The sequence below is a fragment of the Gobio gobio genome (genome assembly GCF_949357685.1).
Source record: "Gobio gobio genome assembly, chromosome: 13".
In the NCBI taxonomy this organism is placed as follows: Eukaryota; Metazoa; Chordata; class Actinopteri; order Cypriniformes; family Gobionidae; genus Gobio; species Gobio gobio.
The window spans coordinates 49,107,857-49,131,267 of NC_137106.1; the positions used below are offsets into that span (position 1 = coordinate 49,107,857).

At 38.4% G+C, this 23,411-nt stretch overlaps 1 protein-coding gene across 1 annotated transcript; it reads right to left on the bottom strand.

Annotated features, from left to right (window-relative positions):
• Positions 1-5,085: 5,085 nt before the first annotated feature.
• Positions 5,086-19,935, bottom strand: bmp4 (bone morphogenetic protein 4). Its single transcript, XM_079833752.1, has 4 exons — positions 19,539-19,935; positions 16,442-16,564; positions 13,459-13,814; positions 5,086-6,659 (listed from the first exon to the last, which is right to left on the bottom strand). The coding sequence occupies exons 3-4, from the start codon at positions 13,805-13,807 to the stop codon at positions 5,806-5,808; spliced, it is 1,203 nt and encodes a 400-aa protein (XP_079689878.1). The 5' UTR covers positions 13,808-13,814; positions 16,442-16,564; positions 19,539-19,935; the 3' UTR covers positions 5,086-5,805.
• Between the last annotated feature and the right edge of the window lie 3,476 nt (positions 19,936-23,411).

Here is a 23,411-nt window from a genome sequence, read left to right on the forward strand (position 1 = left end):
CACAGCCGAGGAGACTGATGTTCTTGTAAGAGCAATGAAACACAGAGAAGTGAAGTTGTAATGTTGTACATTATGGTAAAGGTGATTTCACAGTCTTTTTTTTTTTTTCAGTCTTTCAGTTTTTTCAGTTTTTCAGTCGATTTTTGTTCCTGGTTCTTGACGGACAAACCAATTTGTCAGATGTCCTTATATACATATATGTCTTGCCACTATTGGACAAACAGGTCTTATCCTTAATTATTACAATTAGCCTGAATCATTTGTAAGCTAGATTTATGCCTATTTTTTCACATCTTCGTGGCACACCACAATGATTTCCGTCATCTCATGTGTTAATATTTTTTTAGTGTAACAATTTATGATTTGCAAAAATAACTGTTGCATCTGTGTAGATTACATGAGCAAAGTGTATGCGCGTTGTGCACGCTATACATTATGGTCAAGCATGCGCCCTTAAAATAGCATAATGAACAACGCGCAACGCGCCACTGACTTTAGACTAGGTTTTTTCTGGTCAGTGGCGCAATTGTTTAATGGAACGGCAAAATAGCACCAGGGATTGTTTGCGCCGGAACACGCCTCCTTTTTTGCGCTGACCCGCCCAGGGAGCGCAAGTGCATTCACTAGTTTAGCGACGTGCTTCTGTGGAGGGAAAAGCGCGCTTTGCGCGGGTGCAAAATAGGAATGACACATGCGTCGGTGTACAAAGTCAATTGCGCTGGGTGCAAGATAGGGCCCATTGTGTTCGTCTGAAAGAAGAAAGTCATACACACCTAGGATGACCTGAGGTTGAGTAAATCATGGGCTAATTTTCATTTTTGGGTGAACTAACCCTTTAATTGTCGTTAACGGAGGGAAAATATGACCTAGACATGTTCTTGACGGATTTTGTGAGTTTTCAGATGGATGTATTTGTTTCTTGATTCAAAATAATTAACACAAATTACTATAATGAAACTTGATAGAACCCTCTCATAAGTAGAGAATCACAACTGGCAACTTTTCCAGACATAAGAATAGGCCTATAGCCAATATTTATTATTGTTTAGGTTTGAGATATTAATCAATTAATTCCTGACAGGATTGTTTTGACTGGAGCACATGTCTTCAGAAACCAAAGTCAATGTTTTTACAGCAGTCAGGCAGGCATAATTCCCCAATGAATCCGACTGGAAATGTTCAGTATAATGATTCACCCTGCAATATCCAATGAAACTTTTAAATTAAAGAATCCTTGGTTGTTGTGTTTTTACGTCATTGTGAATTAATTCAAGATATGACAGTATTTTTAACAGTGTTTATTTTCGTGCGAGCTGTAAGTCGCATCAGAGGATATGATCAATTTAAGCCTAATAGCCGAAAGCATTTAACAAAAGGGTGAAAGATGATCGGACAATGATGCTTATTGACAGTTCAAAGGGCTTCCGTTGGTGTGCTGGAATACGGGCAGTAAATGAGTGATTAGAGCCTGACAGGCGTCTGTATTCAATCTGCTGATGGAGACACGCCGTCTCACCTTTGATTTGCTCTCGCGTCGCGACGTGCGCAGCGCCGTGTCGCGTCTCCGGATCCGCGCAACGCCACCCCCATTCAGACTGACCGGGGCGCGTGCGTCACGCAGTCTAGCCGCTATTGAGCGGACCAGAGACGGGCTGGTGTGTGAAATAGATAGGGTCGTGTCGTGTGAAACATGCTGATATTTATATTAGTTATACAATCAGGTCATGTGACCCTGGACCACAAAACATAAGGGTACATTTTCTGAAATTGAGATCTGAAAGCTAGATAAATACGTTTTCCATTATGGGTGAATTCAGGTTGAATGGGACACTTTTTTCCAAGTCATCTCAATGGCAAAAAGTGTCCCAATCACCCTGAATTCACCCTATGTTTTTATTTTATTTATAGGATTGGGCAATATTTGGCCGAGATGCAAATCTAAATATTAAGAAAAGCTCCTTTGAAGTTGTTCAAATGAAGCATATTACTACTAATAATATATTTTTGCTATATTTACGGTGGGAAAATTTACAAAATATCTTCATGGAACATGATCTTTATATAGGATCTACCATAGGATTATATTTATATAGGATCTACCATACCGTAACTGGATTATGCTCATTTGCACTGCCGACTGTTATTTACAGTACCAACTGTTTACATTTGTATTTTGCACCGTACTTCTAACTGTAATATGCAATCACTTCCACTGCACTTTTACACTTTTTATTCGGATAGCTTCTGTCCATAATTTATTGCACTACTTTAATCCACTGCCATATTCCTCATTTTAGCCTAACATATCATTGTATACCTCTATCTGTAAAATTCTGTTTATAGTAATAGCCATCTGTATATTATATTATATTATATTCATAGTACATATCCACCTGTAAATTCTGTTTATAGTAATAACCATCTGTATATTATTCACTGTACATATTCACCTGTAAATTCTGTTTATAGTAATAACCATCTTTCTATTTATAGATATATTTATATATACTCAGTACATATCCATGTCCTGCACTTATGCAAACGTTGTATATCCTGCACTTGCTGCTATTGCACTTCTGGTTAGACCTAAACTGCATTTCGTTGCCTTGTACTTGTACTTGTGTAATGACAATAAAGTTGAATCTAATCTAATCTAATCTAATCTTTACTTAATATCCGAATGGTTTTTGGTATAAAAGAAAAATGGATAATTTTGACCCATACAATGTATTGTTGGCTATTGCCACAAATATACCCGTGAGACTCATGACTGGCTTTGTGCTCCAGGGTCACATGCATGCTCTTTGCAGTGTCATGTCTAAAAATCACATTTCCCTCTAGGCTTTCAGCAGTGCAGACGTTTGTCTGGTCATAAAAAGACCAAACATCCATTAATAATAAACATTTCTTATAATGCAAACCGTATCTTCTCTGAATCTAGACTAAAAGGCCGTCCGCTTCCAGCTGAGAGGTGTGTTGATTGACAGCACAGACCACATGAAAGCCTTTATTTCCCTCTTCAGTGCCACTCATCCACCAGCTGATCAAGACAGTCGACTTATTTTTGTACAATGTTACACAAATGCACATCCGGATTACATTCACCCCGAGATGAAATGTAAACATGAGCAACTTCTTGCATTAAAGCGTTATTTTCATGAGAAATTATCACTGTAATACAGTTATTTGTAGTACGGTAAAAAAATATTCCTATTTTAACAATAAATTAGGCATAATTACATGCAACTAACCCGCAACCAAACCATAACCCTATAGTAAGTACATGTAGTTACTATTACTCATATTTACTTTAATAACAATGTAACTATGTCACCTTAAAATAAAGGGTTGTTACAGTGTAATTATATATTTAAGTACTGAGTAATATTAATGAACTATACTAGGGTTAGGGTTTGGTTGAGGGTTAGTTGCATGTAATTATGCATAATTTACTGTTATTACTACGGTAAGTACATGTGTAACAAGGACACTGTAAAATAAAGTGTTACACAATAAAGGTAAACCATCTATTTTATATTACAATAATAAGAGTGGCATAAAATGAGCTTATTGTAAAATATGACCCAGACATATTTTCAGATGGATATTTTTGTTTCTTGAATTATTCAAAATAATGAACACAAATTGTAATAATATTAATATATAAAGAACCCTCTTTCAGCATATTTGATAAACAGATAACTGTTTACATATTTGGATGTTGGTCTGTAAAAGTAAATGTGTTTCCCCCCCCTCCACATTAGGATATCCATAACAGATGACATGTACACTCACCTAAAGGATTATTAGGAACACCTGTTCAATTTCTCATTAATGCAATTATCTAATCCACCAATCACATGGCAGTTGCTTCAATGCATTTAGGGGTGTGGTCCTGGTCAAGACAATCTCCTGAACTCCAAACTGAATGTCAGAATGGGAAAGAAAGGTGATTTAAGCCATTTTGAGCATGGCATGGTTGTTGGTGCCAGACGGGCCGGTCTGAGTATTTCATAATCTGCTCAGTTACTGGGATTTTCACACACAACCATTTCTAGGGTTTACAAAGAATGGTGTGAAAAGGGAAAAACATCCAGTATGCGGCAGTCCTGTGGGCGAAAATGCCTTGTTGATGCTAGAGGTCAGAGGAGAATGGGCCGCCTGATTCAAGCTGATAGAAGAGCAACTTTGACTGAAATAACCACTCGTTACAACCGAGGTATTCAGCAAAGCATTTGTGAAGCCACAACACACACAACCTTGAGGCGGATGGGCTACAACAGCAGAAGACCCCACCGGGTACCACTCATCTCCACTACAAATAGGAAAAAGAGGCTACAATTTGCACAAGCTCACCAAAATTGGACAGTTGAAGACTGGAAAAATGTTGCCTGGTCTGATGAGTCTGGATTTCTGTTGAGACATTCAGATGGTAGAGTCAGAATTTGGCGTAAACAGAATGAGAACATGGATCCATCATGCCTTGTTACCACTGTGCAGGCTGGTGGTGGTGGTGTAATGGTGTGGGGGATGTTTTCTTGCCACACTTTAGGCCCCTTAGTGCCAATTGGGCATCGTTTAAATGCCACGGCCTACCTGAGCATTGTTTCTGACCATGTCCATCCCTTTATGAGCACCATGTCCCCATCCTCTGATGGCTACTTCCAGCAGGATAATGCACCGTCACAAAGCTCCAATCATTTCAAATTGGTTTCTTGAGCATGACAATGAGTTCACTGAACTAAAATGGCCCCCACAGTCTCCAGATCTCAACCCAATAGAGCATCTTTGGGATGTGGTGGAACGGGAGCTTCGTGCCCTGGATGTGCATCCCACAAATCTCCATCAACTGCAAGATGCTTTCCTATCAATATGTGCCAACATTTCTAAAGAATGCTTTCAGCACCTTGTTGAATCAATGCCATGTAGAATTAAGGCAGTTCTGAAGGCGAAAGGGGGTCAAACACAGTATTAGTGTGTGTTCCTAATAATCCTTTAGGTGAGTGTATAGTATTCAATAAATGATGACTTTTTCACTGAAATCATGTCTATGTATGATTATGAGCTTAATTAAACCATGCAAATGATGTTAAAAGTGTGCAATTTAATAACAAACATACAGTAGAGGTTTGAACTGCTAAAATGCAAGCGATGCATTAGTTCATAACAGTTCACAAAATATGTTTGAAGATGAGCAAACTGGCATAGATGCACAAGGTTTTAAAATACACGGCTGCCTTCAGGTGTGTGTGAGAAACCGGCATCATCCTTTAGTGATATGAGAACAACACGCTACCTTTTATTAATCTCACATTGTTGTTGGAATGTTTCACAATTTATTGAACAACAAAGTTATTTCGGGAACATGTAAATCACATGCTGATGCAAAACATGAATACACATCTGATTCCTTAGAACTAGGATTTCACACAGTGCTCTATTTTAAGTACACAAACACGATGCGCTCGGATCAAATAGGGGGGGTCGCATTTCTATTTTTCGTGGATGCATATTGTATTAAAGAAATAAATACTAGCAGTAAATAAACTTTTAGTGGCTTCTAATTCTTCTAGCTCATAGAAAAACCCTTATACAGTCCGATATACATTATGGAAAGCTGTACAGCTGAATTAGAATTAAAATAAGGACACTTTATTTGTTTTACTTAGGTTGATATAAATATATATTTATATATACTTTTTTTGTCAAAATATATGATCGATCAGACAGGAAATGAGACAAACACACATCTCAACACAGAAGTTATAAATAAGTGTCCACGTACGGATATTTGGGTGTAAATGGTCAGCGGCAGCCGCATCCCTCCACCACCATCTCCTGATAGTTTTTCAACACCACTCTGTCCGTCTCATCCAGGTAGAGCATAGAAATCGCACTGAGCTCGGTGGGAACACAGCAGGCTTTGGGGATGTTGGTGTTCACCGAGTTAACCAGCGTCTGTACGATAGCGTGATTGGTGGAGTTCAGGTGGTCGGCCAATGGGAAGGGACACTCGCCGTGACAGTAGTACGCCTGGTATCCGGGCGGCGCCACGATCCAGTCGTTCCAGCCCACGTCGCTGAAGTCGACGTAGAGTGCGTGTCGCCGGCAGTTGCGGTTGCGCTTTCGCCCTCTTTGCTTGGGACTGCGCTTCGCCCGGCGGGTCAGCGGGTGGCTTTTGCCATCGTGCCCGAACGTGACTAGCAGCGGGCGGAGCTGGTCCCAGTCTTCACCCGGAAGCGGATGCAAGGAACGGCTCACGCGAACGTGGCGGCCCTGGTGACGCCGGCCCGGGTTCAGGGCCACGACCTCCACGGCGAGGCCGTGGTTGGAGCGCCGGTCGCGGGTCCAGCGCAGCACGGCGGGACTCACGTCGAAGCTCTCCCAGCTGGACGCGTTGTGCCGCACCAGCCGCGTGTCCAGGAGCTGCGTGATGAGCTGCCCGGCCCGCGGAGGCCTCAGCACCTCGTATATGTTTATTCGGTGGAGACCCTCGTCTCCCGTGTGAGGAGGATCTGAGATTGCATCATCTATTTGTTGCCTGTAGATACGCAGCTCTGCGGTGGAAATGAGTTCCTCCTCGGGGATGCCGCTGAGATTGAAGACGAAGCGCAGCGGGGTCTCCTGTGACCCGTCTGGCTGCAGCTCTTCCATGTGCTCTAGACGAGAACGAGCAGAAAACAGGTCAACATCAGATGCAAACGACGCCATGAACCCCATTAAACCCACTGCATCGTGTTTGATATGCCTCTAAATGATCAACGTAATCACAACTTGCTGAAAAACTGCACTGCAAAAAATGCTTTTCTTAGTATTTTTGTCTTGTTTTCAGTCCAAATGTCTAACAAATCTTACATTAAGAAGCATTTACTAGACAAGCAAAAGTTTTTGTCTTGTTTTGGGGGAAAATAACTCAAAATGAAGGGAGTTTTTGCTTAAAATAAGCAACATAATCTTGTTTTCTGTTTGAATTAAGATTATTTTGTTTACCCCATTGGCAGATTATTTAGCTTATTTTAAGCAAAAACTCACTTAATTTTGAGTTATTTTCCCCCAAAACAAGACAAAAACTTTTGCTTGTCTAGTAAATGCTTCTTAATTTAAGATTTGTTAGACATTTGGACTGAAAACAAGACAAAAATACTAAGAAAAGCATTTTTTGCAGTGTGAGGTTTACATGCTTATCCAAACATGTCTATTTAGAAAAATCTCAAATGTCTCAAATTTGATCATCAGGTTTATTTGTTCATCTCCCAATCATCATTGCATTGCATTATATGTTTGAAAACTACAGATTTTTGATCATGAAACTAAGCATTTATGGCCATTTTAGCATTTTTCTCTCTGTTTTGGCATAATTTCTGTTTTTATTCACGGAAATTAAAGGGATGGTTGCATGCGATTTCACTTTTTTAACTTTAGTCAAGTCAAGTAAAGTCAACTTTATTTATATAGCGCTTTTAACAATGCAGATTGTTTCAAAGCAGCTTTACAGTGTTAAACAGGAAAATAATGCAGCATAATTTTATTCAGCTGTATAGCCATTCTGGAGAAAAAATGTCATTGGTTCATTTCAATTATCATACAGTGACAGTGGGGCTTTAGATCAGTAATTAGATCAGTAATTTAGTTTATATGGTTAATTTAGTTTAATAATTAGATTTATTTCGATATTTAGTTGAAAAATTTAGTGTCCCCAACTGAGCACGCCAAGCCAGAGGCAACAGTGGCAAGGAAACCAAAACCCCATTAGGTGACCTAATGGAGAAAAATAAACCTTGGGAGAAACCAGGCTCAGTCGGGGTGCCAGTTCTCCTCTGGCCAATTAACAAACAGCGTATGATTATTATTCTGGAAACTTTACAGGTCAGAGGTCATAATAGACACGCAACACGGAGACAGATTTATTGAGGAGTAGTTAGTACAGTATCTGCAAGGTTACAGCGCTAAAAGTTCAATGCAAACGGAGATATTGTCTTTTAAAGTTATGGCAGTTTATTGCCTACAAAAACGGCCGGTTTGGACTACAACAAGCTTCTTCCCGGGTTGGTGACATCATAAACCCTTGCTATTAACATAAACACTGCCCCCGCGAACACGCAACATTGCAGTCATTACGAGAGAGAGAGAGAGCTGTTGCAGAACTACAAACTACATTTGGCCATCTAACCAATCTAAGACCATTGCGTTTTTCGGAGGGATGGGCTTCACAGAAGCAGGAAGCAAACGAGCCGTTCAAAGGACAGTGGAGACAGCGGTGTGGAATAAAGGTCAAATATAAGAAAAATACGGCGTTTTGAAAAAAGGAAGTATTAAGACATGTTATACTGTGCCTCATAAACACAACCAAGCCTAGAAAAAAACCATGGAACCACCCGTTTAAGCTTTTTGAAAACGCTCTCCAAAGCGGACTGTGAAGACGGAGGTATTTAAAAACGATGATATGTATAGATATGTATGTTTATACCACTATTGTGCCAGAGTCACTTTCACACACTTGCTAAAACATGTTACTTTGCACACTTCATATCACAGTCCTACAAGGATGTCAGAAAATGTACTGCTGTCCTGTGGTAAAACATGAGAGCAGATGCGCTTTAGACCAAAATGATCCTTCCAGAAGAATTGTGTGATAACTTTATGATGTCTGTTTTGTCTGTATCGTCTCAGTAAGCTTTGACTCATGCACAGTCAGGTGAATTTGGCGTTCTCTGACGTTTCGGTTGGGATGAGAAACTTCTGGAAAACGTTTGAAAACGCTAGTGTGGACGGAGAGTGAAAGTCTTCAATATTGCTTTAGGGAGTAGATGGCTAGAAACTCCACTGAGAACATAAAATAGAGGATTTTCAGATGAATAATAATATACAAATTAATATTGTAATATTTTAGCCATGTTTGTCTTGTTGCTAGGCCAACGGATTCGTTATTTGTGACCCTGGAGCACAAAACCAGTCATGAGTTTTACGGGTATATTTGTGGCAATAGCCAACAATACATTGTATGGGTCAAAATTATAATTTTTTTTCTTTTATGCCAAAAATCATTAGGATGTTCCATGAAGATATTTTGTAAATTTCCTACCGTAAAAATATAACAAAGGTATTATTAGTAGTAATATGCATTGCTAAGGACTCCATTTGGACAACTTTAAAGGCGATTTTCTCAATATTTAGATTTTTTTGCACCCTCAGATTCCAGATTTTCAAATAGTTGTATCTTGGCCAAATATTGTCCAATCCTAACAATCCCTATTGTCCTATCCTAAAGCTTATTTATTCAGCTTTCAGGTTAACCCTATGACTGGTTTTGTGCTCCAGGGTCACATTTCTTCTCAGCCGAAGCTTCAAGATTGTCCTCAAATATTTAAAATAATTTAATATTCCGATATTTATTTACTTGGTATTCGTCCGTATAATAATCAAGTCAATCCCCCAAACAGGATTAATTTTGTGATGATTACTAACACTTTATTATCCCATCCATCATGTGTGTCCAATCCTGTTCCAAACTTCAGATCCAACCTTTCTCCAACGAACCTGTCTGTAATTTTGTATGTGTTCCTGAGGATCTTATTTAATTGGTTCATTTATGGTTAATCATGGCTGGAGCTGAACTTTGCAGGAAGGCAGATCTCCATTAACAGCATACTTAGGCTACTACGTTCACACTGTCAGTACAAATCTGCTTATTTTTGTATCCGATCTAAATTATTGTGTTCACACAAAACAACCTTGTTTCTGCCGCGACTTTAACAACATCCGACATGTTTATGTTTTACATGGCATGAGAAAGTGACATAAACCACGCAAATCTGATCAGAGTGCTCAGATAGGATTTCAAACTACTTATAAATGTAGCTCAAAACGGATTCGTAAAAATGTGTTTTTTTGTTGTTCACACTGATTCCAATCGGATATGTACAAATATTGGATTTGGACTGACAGTCTGAACGAGGCTTAATTGTCATCTAGCTATTTTTTTAAATAGATTTAATCAGCAGTAATCAAAAAAATAAAACAAACCATTTTGTATTTTTCGCTTGACACAAAAGTGTTGTTGTGGAGAACACATACTGGCTATAAGCTCTACTGACAGCACACATTTTTATGGGTTTTTATACATTTTTCCGGTGTTTTTTTTGTTTTTGTGGTACTTAATAGAAAATATGATGCATATTTAAAAAAGACATCACAGCAAACATTAAGTTATTTTAGTCCTTTGTAAACTAAATAACAATTGACAAAAAATATTTTAAGTGAAAATTATTTTGATGTATTATATATTATATAACTAAATGCTTATTTAGTTTTTGTTTATGGTGCAATTAAGTTGTAAATAGCCAAATAATAAATATTATATTGACCTACATTAAAGGGATAGTTCACCCAAAAATGAAAATTAGCCCATTATTTACTCACCCTCAACTCATCCGAGGTGTGTATGACATTCTTCTTTCAGCCAAATAAAATCTGAGTTATATTAAAAATGTTCAGGCTAATCCAAGCATTATAATGGCAGTAATAGTTGCTCTGTTTTTGAAGTCCATAAAAAATGCATCTGTCCGTCAAATAACATGCTCCACGCGGCTCCAGGGTGTTAATAAAGGCCTTCTGAATTTTGTGTAAGAAAAATATCCATATTTAAAAATGTATTCAAATTTTTTTCTATGGCTCTGCATCAGCCGTCCCCGCGCCATCACTTCCGGCGAATAAGGTCAAAATACATGCAAAATACCGGCGTGATCATAGATATATACATAGATTCCTCATTAGTGCCTGCGCGGATCGGTCGAATGAGGCATCTATGTATATATATCTTTGATCGCGCTAGTATTTTGACCTTATTCGCTGGAAGTTATGGCGCTGGGAATACTAGATGACATTCGTCTGATAAGAGGTGAAAAAATAGCATAAATACTGTTGGGTTTCTGGCAGAAACCAATCGTTTCGTGTCTTAAGACATCAATGTGTCGCCCGAGCCGCAGGGTTTAATAAGGATTCGTATGTCTATGTGTTTTTACTCTCATTGCTCTCATACTCTAAAATATCCCCATTGACATCATTATACGACTATCACACTGCAACTTCATTTGTGTTCTACTGAAGAAACAAAGACACCTACATCTACATCTTGGATGCCCTGGGGGTAAGCAAATAAACATAAACATTTCGTTTTTGGGTGAACTATCCCTTTAAATAAAATTTTTGGTTGGTGTCTAGATAATATTTTTACTTTGTATGAATGTTTTTGTCTTTGGGACAATAAACATGTTTGATTATTTTTTAAATCAAATCAATTTAAGGTTTAAACCAATACATAAAAATTATTGAAGAAAAAAACCTATACAATTAGCGGTATCAAGTTGGTCCAAAATATAATTTTTTAAGTGCAGAATGTCTGAAACTTTCACTGTTGAACACACTCCTTTATTTCAGTGTCTCCTCTCCACATTTTCCAATGAACTTTGATTCATTTACACTGAAAAAAGGTAAATCATCTAAATTAACTGGTTTTATTCAAGTCAAAAATATGATTTAACATCACCGAATCAACCTAGATACATCCATTTATACCAGCAACAACGTTTTTACGTAAAAAAAAACAAGAATAAACAAACCGGTGACCTTCTATCACCTTGATCCTGAATGAGTGTTTTTCTGGGAATCCTGTCTGCCTGAGAGACCACATTGATGGCAACAGGAGTTTATTTAGAAATCTGTAGAGTAGCATTAAAAATAATTGCATGTTGAGGAAAGTCCCTCAACAGGATCCACATGAAAAATTATAGACTTTTTCCGTTTTTTTTTTATGTTGGGTTGAGTTTGAACTATCCCAGCTAACAAGGAACATTCTCAGAACTTTGGCTAATGTTCTGACAAGGTTTTCTCAAAGTTATGAGCAAACATTACATTAAAGGGGTCATGAATTGAGAAATCAACTTTCCCTTGAGCTTTTGATATAAAGGTCATAGTAATATAAGAATTTCCTGTAAGTTTCAGAGCTGAAAACTTCCTTGTTACTCAAAGAAAAACTTTTATTGACAGCTGGCTCAGCAAACGATCGATCTGCGAATGTGCATCCCCGTGACGTCAGAGTTCATTGAAACGCCGCCTTAACCAAAGAAGACGAACCGATTCACGCATGACATGCTATAGATAAACAACACTGGCCTACGTGGAGCTAAACCGGATTGAGCTACCAAGCAATAAACATGCCATAAGCTTCCTTTGGTTTACAGTATTAGCAATGCATGGTTGAACTTTATTTTAAATGAATATCCAGCTCATTCGCTTCGTTTCACCACGGATTCGTTTGTAAACAAGAGACGATTTGCAGACAGAAAGAGATGCTGTGGCTTCTGGATCCAACAGGAGAGATGCAACAGAATTATGCGAGTAAAAAATGTTTTTTATGTGTGATATTATTGCATTGTTACGTATTATGTACGTGTCTAACTGAACATAACTTCCATGCTGTCACAGGCTGGAGTATCCTTTGTATTTGAGGTGTTGTTGGTTGATTGTGCTGCTATCCGTGATCAGACTCAAACATATATGGGCCAGGGCTCACACTATCTTAAATAGTGAAATAACATTCCTTTCTTAATGTGCGTTGTTCACTCTCTTGACTGGTAATTTAAAGGAAAAATACAATCGTGGTAGTTTTGAACATGCTGATTTGTCTGCAGTGAAGTTTTGCTGATGCACGTACTGGCTTGTGGGTGTGCGTGTGCGTTAGTGATGCACGGTTCGCGGTTATATCCACCGATCGGGCGGGCCAAGTAATAAAAAATAACATTCCAATTAATCGCGGGTGGGTGAGAGATAAAGCATTGTGTTTGTTTGATAAAGACATTTCGTGAGCCCTGTGGGCGAATCATTGCGGTTGCTGTTTCTCCACATTGGAAGTTTTCGAAAACAATTCCTCACGTGTAATGACGAAGGAATCAAAGCTCATTATAATATTTAAAGCTGTTATCCAATCATAGCAGTGGGCGTTTACTCCCAAGTCTTCAATGAGGCACGCTCATAAAAACCGAGCGTTCCAAGAGAGCAGCTCAAAACCAGGGTAGAAAATAGCCTATTACTTATTCATTATGATGTTTTTGAATGTAAAAACCACGCAAATATCATAAGTTGACCTCAGACAACAGTATAAAAAAATTTCAAAAGCCAGTTCATGACCCCTTTAAGAATGTTTGTTCAAAGTTATCTGGTCTTTACATCCGTCTGAAATCTTTTAGTTAGACAGTCATCTAATGTTTTTAAATTTATCAGAGAACATTCAAAAGTAACGTTCCTCTGATGTTTGCAAAAAGGTCAAATGTAATGTTCCCTTAAAGTTGAAAAAAAAACCTGGACATTTTCAACGTTCATAACTGAATGGAAACATTAGGAAAACGTTTTCCGAACATATTTTTGTTGGCTGAGCAAGTGTCGATGTCTCTGCTGTCTTACCTTCATGATGGAATCCTCTCACAGTGTTTGCTCGACTGGTGGACCTTTCGGGATAATCGAAGCTGACGTTGTGGGCTCCGGCCTCTTCCAGCTCGCCCGACTGCAGTCGATACAGGTCGAGCAGATATTGGGGCACGACAGCCGAGTAGCTGGGTCGCGGTCGCCTCTGCAGCCCAAACATGTGCAGCAGCGTGGCTTCAAAGTCCCGCAGCAGTTCATGACTCTGACCCAGGTGCTGAGCCGACACTTTCTTCTTCCCTTCTTCAGGTATTAGACTAGCATAGCTGCTCTCTCCCAGTAGGACTTGGCATAATAAAATAACCATCAGCATTCGATTACCAGGAATCATGATGTCTCTGGTGGGCGGTTGAACAAGGAAACAGAAAAGCAAGACTTCAGGCTCTTCATTGTCACGTCAATGATGAAAAAGCATACCAAAAACACAAAGTCATTATTATTATCATTTAGGTCAGAAAGATACTTTATGCAAGTATTTAGGCAAAGTCGCGAGGACTTGTTCTCGTTGAACTCGCTTAGTGTGACCTCCATACTCTACAAAAGCCTGTTTCCACCGGAATTAACTTTTTTTACAGGAACTTTTTTCCCCCCAGACCTGCAACTGTCTGCATTTCCACTGCGGTCTAAAGTACCGTGAAGATTAGGCAAATTATTCCGGTGATATAGGACTGCGCGCGACTGCTCCTACAGTAATCATTTTTGCGCAAAACAGTCTGCTACAATAACAAGTATGGAGGAGATGCAAGCAGCGCTGCTTTTGCTGGTTATGTATTGGTTTACTAAAGAGGTCATTAACAAAATGGCGGAAAAGAGACGAGCACTGATACTAAAGCGTATTCTGAAATCTCGTAAAGCTAGATTTAAAATAAGACAACGTAGGTTATTATCAGCTATTACGGACATTGACCGTGAGATTGCTGAGGCGAACGCGCACCATCAGACAGAAAGAGCAAGACTGATATTTGCTGAACGCAGAACGAACCTCGCAAAATACTTTTAAAAATGCCGGTTGAAATACAATGCTGCGTGAGCTCAACCAATCAGCATGTTCAGTGCCCAAGTCCCACCCCCGAAAATTCCTGAACTTTGAAAAAGTACTACCTCGGGAGCAGGGCCGTTCGGAGGGGGAAATATTTACCCGGAACTTCATTTAGACCCTGCGGTCGAAACGCACACAGAGTACCATCCCAAAGTTCCTAGTTCCTGGGGAAAGTTCCTGCGGTGGAAACGTGGCTAAAGTTTCCTTGAAATGACTGTCATTTGTAGGGTTGCAAAACTCCGGGAATTTTCAAAGTTGGACACGTTCCATGAGAATTAAGGGGAATATGTTGGGAATAACAGGAATTAATGGGAATAAACTGGAAATTTGCACATTTTCAGGTTAGCCTATAACAGGGAATTTAAATGTATTTGGGAAAAAAATGTCTTGCAGCATAATCTTGGTTAAAACATCCAGATTTAATGCAAATTCAGTTCAATTCCAACCCTCAGTCACATGCACACAGCACACTACTTACTGCGTATGTATTTTTATTCAAGCTTGTTATGAACATTTTCATTTACGGTCACATTTATTGTTGTTCAGCAAATTTTCACCGGTGAAATCGAGTCGTTTTAATAGGAAATCATGCTGTTGTGAATTTCGCTTGAGAACGAACGATTTCCCTAGATTTTGCAATGGTTCAAGTTGGTCAGATGGATTTGACGCATTGACCGACAGAAATCTGCTTGGACCAAGAGAGATCTGCTAAAGTGACAACATACATTGCTACAATATTGACCTTTTTAGCCTATGAAATTTTGCTGTGATCGCACCTTTCCACTAACTTACTCAGTAACATTCACTTCAAACTGTTGTTCCACCATGACAGTACTTGAACGAAATAGTCTGATAGTCTGAAATGCATCTGACACGTTTCAGAATGCAACAACACAAAATTACACTGAAAAACACTTTGGTGTAAGATTTACTAGAAAACTATTTTCCACACTATTTCCACAAATTGCTAGTAAATTCCACAAATAATTACAAAGCAAGTAAAACATTGAATTAAACGTAGGGTTGTAACTTGCAATGGGGCTGAACATTTCCTAAAAATCCTGGAAAGTTTACAAAAATTCAGTTAAGTTTATGGAAACTTTGGAGCCCTAATTAAACGTACTAGGGGACTAGAAAGGGAATATATTTGTAAAAACTACTTCAATAGTCTATGTGTAGAAGCGTTTGGATTCATGTACTTGTGCAGATTACCTTATTCATTCCAAAAAATGTCATAACTTGTTTATAATTCAGTAGTTTACAACAACATAAAGAAATGAGCTGAGAAGTTTAAGGAATCATTCACCAAAAAATTAAATATAATTATGTCATCATTTACTCGCCCTCATGTCATAATTTCTTCACAGTAGCAAATATATTCAAAGGGGATCAAACGACTTTAAACCCCATTGACTTTCAATTAACATTTTTAAAACTAGAGGTTCCAAAAAAGTAGATTTCGCAGCAATGCCATTAAAAAAAAAAGTTTGGTTCCCCAAAGAACCTAGCTGTTAAAATAACCTTGTTTTTCTTAGTTTGAAGAACATTTTAATAATCTGAAGAACCTTTTCCACTATAAAGAACCTTTTGAACAACTGTATGGATGTCTTCATGGAACAATCTATGGCAATAAAGAACCTTTATTTTTAAGAGTTTGTGGACAAAAAACACTTTGATAAAAGTCATGGGTGAGTAAATGATGACAGAATTTTCTTTTTTGGGTCAAACCAAACAACATTTTGGTGATGTCAAACAAAGATGTCAGTCTACAATTTTCAAGTGCTTAAACCGCAACATAAAAGCTAAAAGCAAAACTCCTGATTGATGTTTTTTTTTTTGTAAAGAGTGACTAAGCCTTTTAATCAGCTCCAAATATGTAACAAACCCCATCACACAATTAAGCCTGGATAGGCGTGGTCCACTTACCGACAGAAAATAAAGCATGGGAAAACAGTCCATGTTTGTTGAGAGGTGATACAGGACGAGTTCCTCAAGCGAATGTTACGTCGTCCTGCAAGGCTGTTTAAGAACTGCGGTGAGATTCTTTTCCTGAAAGACAAGGGTATATTTGCTGCTTAATATTGTACCATGTAATCCGATTAGAGCAAACATTTCAGTAAAAGCATGGCATGATTGCAAGGCGGGAGTAAAATGCAAGTTTAGGCCAGACACCTTAAAGCAACTAAAATGCCGCTTGTGCAACCCGTTATCTTCACTCATTTACAAGACTACCAGGTGTGAACACCTGAAAGGACGCCAATGCCAATTTACATACAAATAGAGGTTCGTCTGTCAACAAAGGGATCTCAGAACTGCCTCTTTTATTGATGGTCTTTTTACAAATCCCTCTTAAAGAGTCTTTAAAAATCCCCCAACCCAGACTGGGCATGCAAGCGGCACCGTCCCGGTTTGTTAACCCGTAATGTCCAAATACGTCTTTGCTGCACAAATGTGATTTTCAACGAACTATTTGAGGAGTAAATGCACTAATAACAATCACAAGAGCTTGGGAAAGGTCTCCGAAAACAACATCATCACTGAAACCACAGCAGAACTCAATAGTTGAGCATAGCAACGCATGTATTTTGTCACTTCTTGGACTTATTTCTACTGGACCAAGTCCAACCATTACAGCAGGAATGATGCATTTTAACAAGAACACCGTGTGTGTGTGTGTGTGTGTGGTCACGAGTGTTATTTCTCTCTCCCTGTCTTCACAATCAAGCAGAAGATCCTAGAGGTGCTTGTGATTCTAGAGTGATATACCATTAAAAAGATTCACAATGTCTGCAGCTTTAACAACAACGCAGCGTAGTGCGGCTATTCAAACAGTTCATTATGTCGAGAGCAAACCATAAAAATGAGCGTAACTAAAAGACTTTGATCAGCCGTGCCAGAAAACATGGAACAAAGCACAAACAATTGGTTTCTTCAGACCACCTACTCTTGTTTAAACGCCCACAGATACTGCCCTAAATATTTACAGAATCCCCTTTTGATGTGTTTGAAGATGGAGAGCAATGCATTTGCTTTTGCACAGTGTGGGTTTATAGTCCTTTAATTTGGCCGAGTCGTGTAAAGCTCACAGTGCTCGACGTTGCTCTACCCTAACCCTGCTTAATGAGATTAGGTTATGCACATGGTTCTTCAGATGTGTGGGACAGGGTATGGAGGAGGAACAGACAACATTGAGCAGCCGATGTTAGGACGAGTTTTATTCAGGAATCAAATCTGGAAGCCTGAGTAGCATCATGTCCATTTGGAAAACAAGACGGCTTAAATGCAGCTTATGCAAACCTTCTGTGCAAACTCATAGGATACACAAATGCTGGGTTGTTTCAACCCAAATTTGGGTCAATTATGGACAAACCCAACCGTTGGGTTAAATATTGAATTAATTAAACCCATATTTAACCCAAATTTGGGTTGAAACAACCCAGCATTTGTGTTAAAATTGGGTTAAAGTACACAGGAAAGTACATATGTTCATCAATAAGAAGGATTTTAATGGCTTTGCATTATAAGTAGTATTGTAGTTCTATAAGCAAATCCAACAAGAACCCATTTCTCGGCCTGAAAAAGGTTCAAGACCCTTGCTCTAAAAAAAAGGTTCTATATTGCACCAAAAATGGTTCTTGGCTTGTAATCATAGGGGAACCTTTTTTTGTGCTATATAGCACCAATTTTGGTGCTTCAGTGGTTCTTCAGAGGTGCTATATAGCACCTTAGTCAAAGAACCGGTGAAGAACCGCTGAAGAAACCCTGAAACACCAAAATTGATGCTATATAGCACTAAAAAAGGTTCCCCTATGATTACGAGCCAAGAACCATTTTTGGTGCCAAATAGAACCTTTTTTTTAGTGTAGAGTCTAGACAACAACATCTGTTGATCTGTAATCACTGTCTGGCTCTTGCAACAGTTTACTTTTTAATGTCAAGTATTAGGTATGAATCTTACTTCTCCGACAAAGACCCCTGTCAAATGGCTGATGTTGTTTTGTCTCTTTATGTCATAATGTACCTCATAAAAGCTTTCAGACGTGTTCATATGCTTGACTGAGTGCCACCACTTTTCACTGCAACTCCTTTAAGACAAAGTCTTCAAAACATCTGTGGAGGTCAGATGTACTCGTGCATTTTCCCATTGGAGACTGGTTTCACTTAACTTTTCAAATTAAGAATATTTTCTTTAATGCTAATTTGAGATTAAAAAAAAAACAACATGCATAAAAGCCTTGAGGTAAGAATGTGTTTGAATGGGACCAGTTTACGTTCTTCACTGAAACCAGTGTCACAGCGATTTGGAACATTTCGAATTTAGACTTTTGTTGTAGATCCCAAAAGTAATGATATGTTGCTTTCCCAGCTAACAGCGCTTCGGCTAACATTCTGGAAAAGTTATGAACAAACATTCTTCCAGTAATGTTCAAAGTTATCTGGTCTTTATGTTCTCCATATATTAACTGCTATTTTATACATTGTTTTTTCCCCCCAAAAACATTTTGTTTTTAAATGTCAGAACATTCAAAAGTAATAATGTTTGCAAAATTCTAAAATATTATGTTCTCTTTACATTCGTATAGAAAACGTCATAATGGGAACATTAGCAAAACATACAATTCTACTGATATGGTATCAACAATCACCTTAAAACATACATTTTAAAAAATGTATCTATTCTGTGAATGAAATGTATAGGCTCTCATCCACCCGGTTGTGTGTGTGCGTGGTCAGGTGTTCGCACGCCTTGGTGGTTCCAAAGTTGCAAAAACATTTACCATAAACAACCCAGAGTGACTGAGATTTTTACGCAACGCGACAATCCAAAAATCGCTTTGTGGATTATAATAATTGCGCCTCTCGACGTAGAGACAGGTTCGTTTGCTATAAAGATGGGAAGTAAAGGATTTGCATATAGCAACACACACAATGGGTCTTTTAAATGATCGCGTACACATCAGATAAAGTCACAAATCACTTCTTGCTATTACCAAGCTGCCTTCAATACGACATGCCAACTTACCATTGGTAGAGATGCGCACGGTATTCCCGACGTAAAACAGAATTCTCCTCGCGTAACTAAAGTCCAGCCCTGAAGGGAATGTTTAGGTCATTAGTTCCGCGTCGCGTAGAAGAAGCCAGCTGAAGAAGTCCAGTGCGAGCGCGGATCTCTGTAGCTCCAGGAACATCCCCGACTGATCCCGCATCCAGTTCTCCTGGCAGTTTTTGTCACCGCCCTATGAAGTTCCTTTGCCTCCTCCCCTACTCTCTCAACCCACCGCACTTCACCCAACACCTCAGATAAACCCCAGAGAGCGCAAACACACGAGATCTGTTTCCTTCTTTGAGTTGCATGCATGCACCGCAACACCGCACTGCTAAATCTGCTGGACTGGGTCATCAGCGAGCACATGCAATCTATTAAAAGTTTTTTCTTTCTTTCTGAGATGTCATCACATGGGTTCACCACACTTGCATTGAGACGGTGTGTTTATTTGAGTCATAGACAAATAAACTCCCAAACAAAGTTAGCCTAGAAGATTCAAGTGAGCACTTGGCTCTGCTTTTGCAGCCAGCGACTCCATGGAAGAACCTTTCAGAGAACAGTTCTCAAAAGAACCATATACCATTTTTTACTATACTACCCAGGAAAAGAGTGGACATTAAACTTTAGTGAATTCAAGTCAGTTTTATTCTGGATGTCCTGTAAAGAGCACATTCAGGGCTTTTCAGAGATACCATTTGTCTTGAGGTTTCACCAGGACAACACCTTCTCCTTGATCACATTTAGCACTCCGATGTAGTATAATATTTTGTTAAAAAACTTTTCCAAATGTTAATCTCAGGAAAATGATCTAATCAAGATATGACTTTCTGTTACAAAATGTCCCCTGAAGAGACAATTAAATCATGTTTATCAGGCATTCTGTGAGACACAACAAGTGAATAGGGAATTACACATCAATATTCCTATGAAATATGAGATATTATTATGAAAAATGTTGCCAATTTTTTCATCACATGTTGCCCCAAGAACACATTAGATGCAGTGTATTGAATGGGAAAACCCATGTATGGACATTTTACCCACATATTGCATAAAGTAAAATGGTATATCAAGTAATTCCGTTATATCTTTCATAACATAGTTGAGAATCATCTTTACACAAAGTTTGGTTTAAAAAAAATCATGAATCATGAAAATTGATTGGTGAATGAAAAAAATCACATTGTTTTTGCCTATACATTTCATTTCATGTTTTTCCCGGTGTCCACTAATGAGGACTTAGCATAACGTATGAATAAAAGATAATTTTCCATTTGTTTCTTATGCTCTAAACAATGTAATGATATGAAAAATACTAAATTCAAAAAACTTTTTTTTTTTCTGGGTCCCAGGATAATAAAGAACCGCATGTGATGGAACGATGCCGTTGATATTGAAGGTTTTTCATGGAACCATCAATGCAAATAAAGAACCTTTATTTTTAGCGTATAATGGGAAATATGGGAGAGTTTGTTGGAAAAAGTTGTTCATAAACTCTGCAGACCCTGATCAGGGTCCGGAATGACATCATCAAGTATATACTTTAAATATGAAATGTCTGTGGAGGAGCTCTGACCTCATATGAGCTTAGAGTCTCTACTTTCTGGAGATATGCATCACTTTGGCATTTGTTTTACACAAAGTAACTTATTTACACTAAATTACTCTGGGACCATTTCCGGCTGGATTTGGCCGACCCAAATTGAAAAACTTCCCATACACACATACAGTGTCTCTAAACACACAATACTGGTGTCATTTTACAGGAAACCCTTTGAAATGGCATAAACCACTGCTAAAAGTGATAAACATGTAAGTATATGTTGTCTGAGCTGTAATAACCCCCCCAAAAAGAGACGCTTTTTGATTTTTTAGTTATAAATTCCTTTTTGAAAGTGTGTAACTCAGGCCCTGTGAGCTCTAGAATCCTCAAATTGCTTAAAACACTTTTGAAAGTGATAAATATAATATAGTATATGTTGTGTGTGATATAATAAACATATAAAATATAAAACAAAAAAACAGACAAACAAAATAGGCATTTAAGATTTTTTTGGTTATAAATACATTTTTGAAAGTGTATATCTCAGGCCCTGTGTGCTCTAGCACCCTGCACTCTAAAAAATGCTGGGTTAAAAATAACCCAAGTTGGGTTGAAAATGGACTAACCCAGCAATTGGGTTGTTTTAAGCAAACATTTAACCGAACCGCTGGGTTAAAACAACCCAATTGCTGGGTTAGTCCATTTTCAACCCAACTTGGGTTATTTTTAACCCAGCATTCACACAGTTTTGGTTGTTTCCAGCATATATCAGCAAACACTGGAAAAAAGAATTCAATGACACTGGGATATTGCATTTATACCACTGTATATGGCTACGGGTATGATGGATCTCCCTTCAGATCCATTTGAATAAATATTGCATATAACATGATTCAAAATTATTTTTTCCAGTATTTTCTGGAGTCTAGTGGAAACAGCCCAAACTGTCTGCAGGGTGCTAGAGCACACAGGGCCTGAGTTACACACTCTCAAAACTGAATTTATAACCCAAAAAGCGTGGTTATTACAGCATATACTTACATGTTTATCACTTTTAGCAGTGTTTTATGAAACTTCAAAGGGTTTCCTGTAAAATGACACCAACATTGTGTATTTAGAGACACTGTATGTGTGTATGGGAAGCTTAAAAAAATAAAAATGTCTTTATGGAAATCAGGATTTCTGTCTACTTTGCGAAAGTAAAGTGAAAATTAAAGTGATAAATTCATAATAACATTGATAAGCATAATTGTGAGCGCTGTTATTTAACAGTCAGTGTGGCCTATTAAAGTCTCCGTTTGACCTCCTGCCCCTGATATCACAATTAACCCCCGGTGTGTGAAGAGACACTCGCAGACACCCTCATTACCATATTATTTACCTGTCTGGCTCAAGTGCTTTGAGTCACAGAACAATAAAGTGCCACCCGTCCTCCCTCAAACCCACCTTCTGCTGCTTCAGCGAAGGACACATCATCACGTTTGGAGAACTCTCTCTTTTGGCCGTTATTCTTTGTTAGTATATTGAAAGCTGAACCTGTTTACTTTCTTAATACACATTCCTGGTCTTATCTGTACAAGATTCGTCTGTGCCTGTCTTCGTAATCTTCGCTCTGAAATCACTTCCCTTTTCAGGGGACATCACTAAGCTCTCTCTATCTCTTATATTTCAATGCCTTTGTCCATTTCGTTACAGAAAGGCACTTTTCATGACCTAGTCAGTCCAAACTTGTCCCACTATCCCCATTAAATATCTGGTTTCCCTCAGAAATACTTCCCGTTTAGACACAAATGCATTCTGTTCCATGTTTACTTAATTATTTGTATAGCGCTTTTCACAATACATATCATTTCAAAGCACCTTAACAGAAAATGCATGCATCTACATTACAATTTAGTTTGTTATCAGAGATTACTGTGTCCAAGTTATGTATTTCAGAAATGTACATATACAAATCATGCAGTAAGCTAACAATGTATTAATTTAAACAATGTTTCAATTTAAGGCAGAAACAATAAGCTCATTGAAGCAATGCATGCAAAGGAAAGTAATGAGCGTAGCTGCTGTTCATAACATTAAGCAAAGATAATCATGTGCTTTTGATCTGATATAACCGGAGTACAAGGTTATGAGATGCATTATGTGAATGCTCGGCTAAAGAGATGCGTCTTTAATCTAGATTTAAACTGGGAGAGTCTGAGCCCTGATCATCATCAGGAAGGCTGTTCCAGAGTTTAGGAGCCAAATGGGAAAGCACTCTCCCTCCTTTAGTGGACTCAGATATCCTGGGTACTACCAGGAGCCCA

Excerpts from the sequence above, each read along its gene's own strand:
- bmp4 (XM_079833752.1), bottom strand. The coding sequence starts at position 13,807 with ATGATTCCTGGTAATCGAATGCTGATGGTTATTTTATTATGCCAAGTC. Across the intron at positions 6,660-13,458 it reads GAGAGGATTCCATCATGAAG|AGCACATGGAAGAGCTGCAG; the intron begins GTAAGACAGCAG and ends GTTCTCGTCTAG.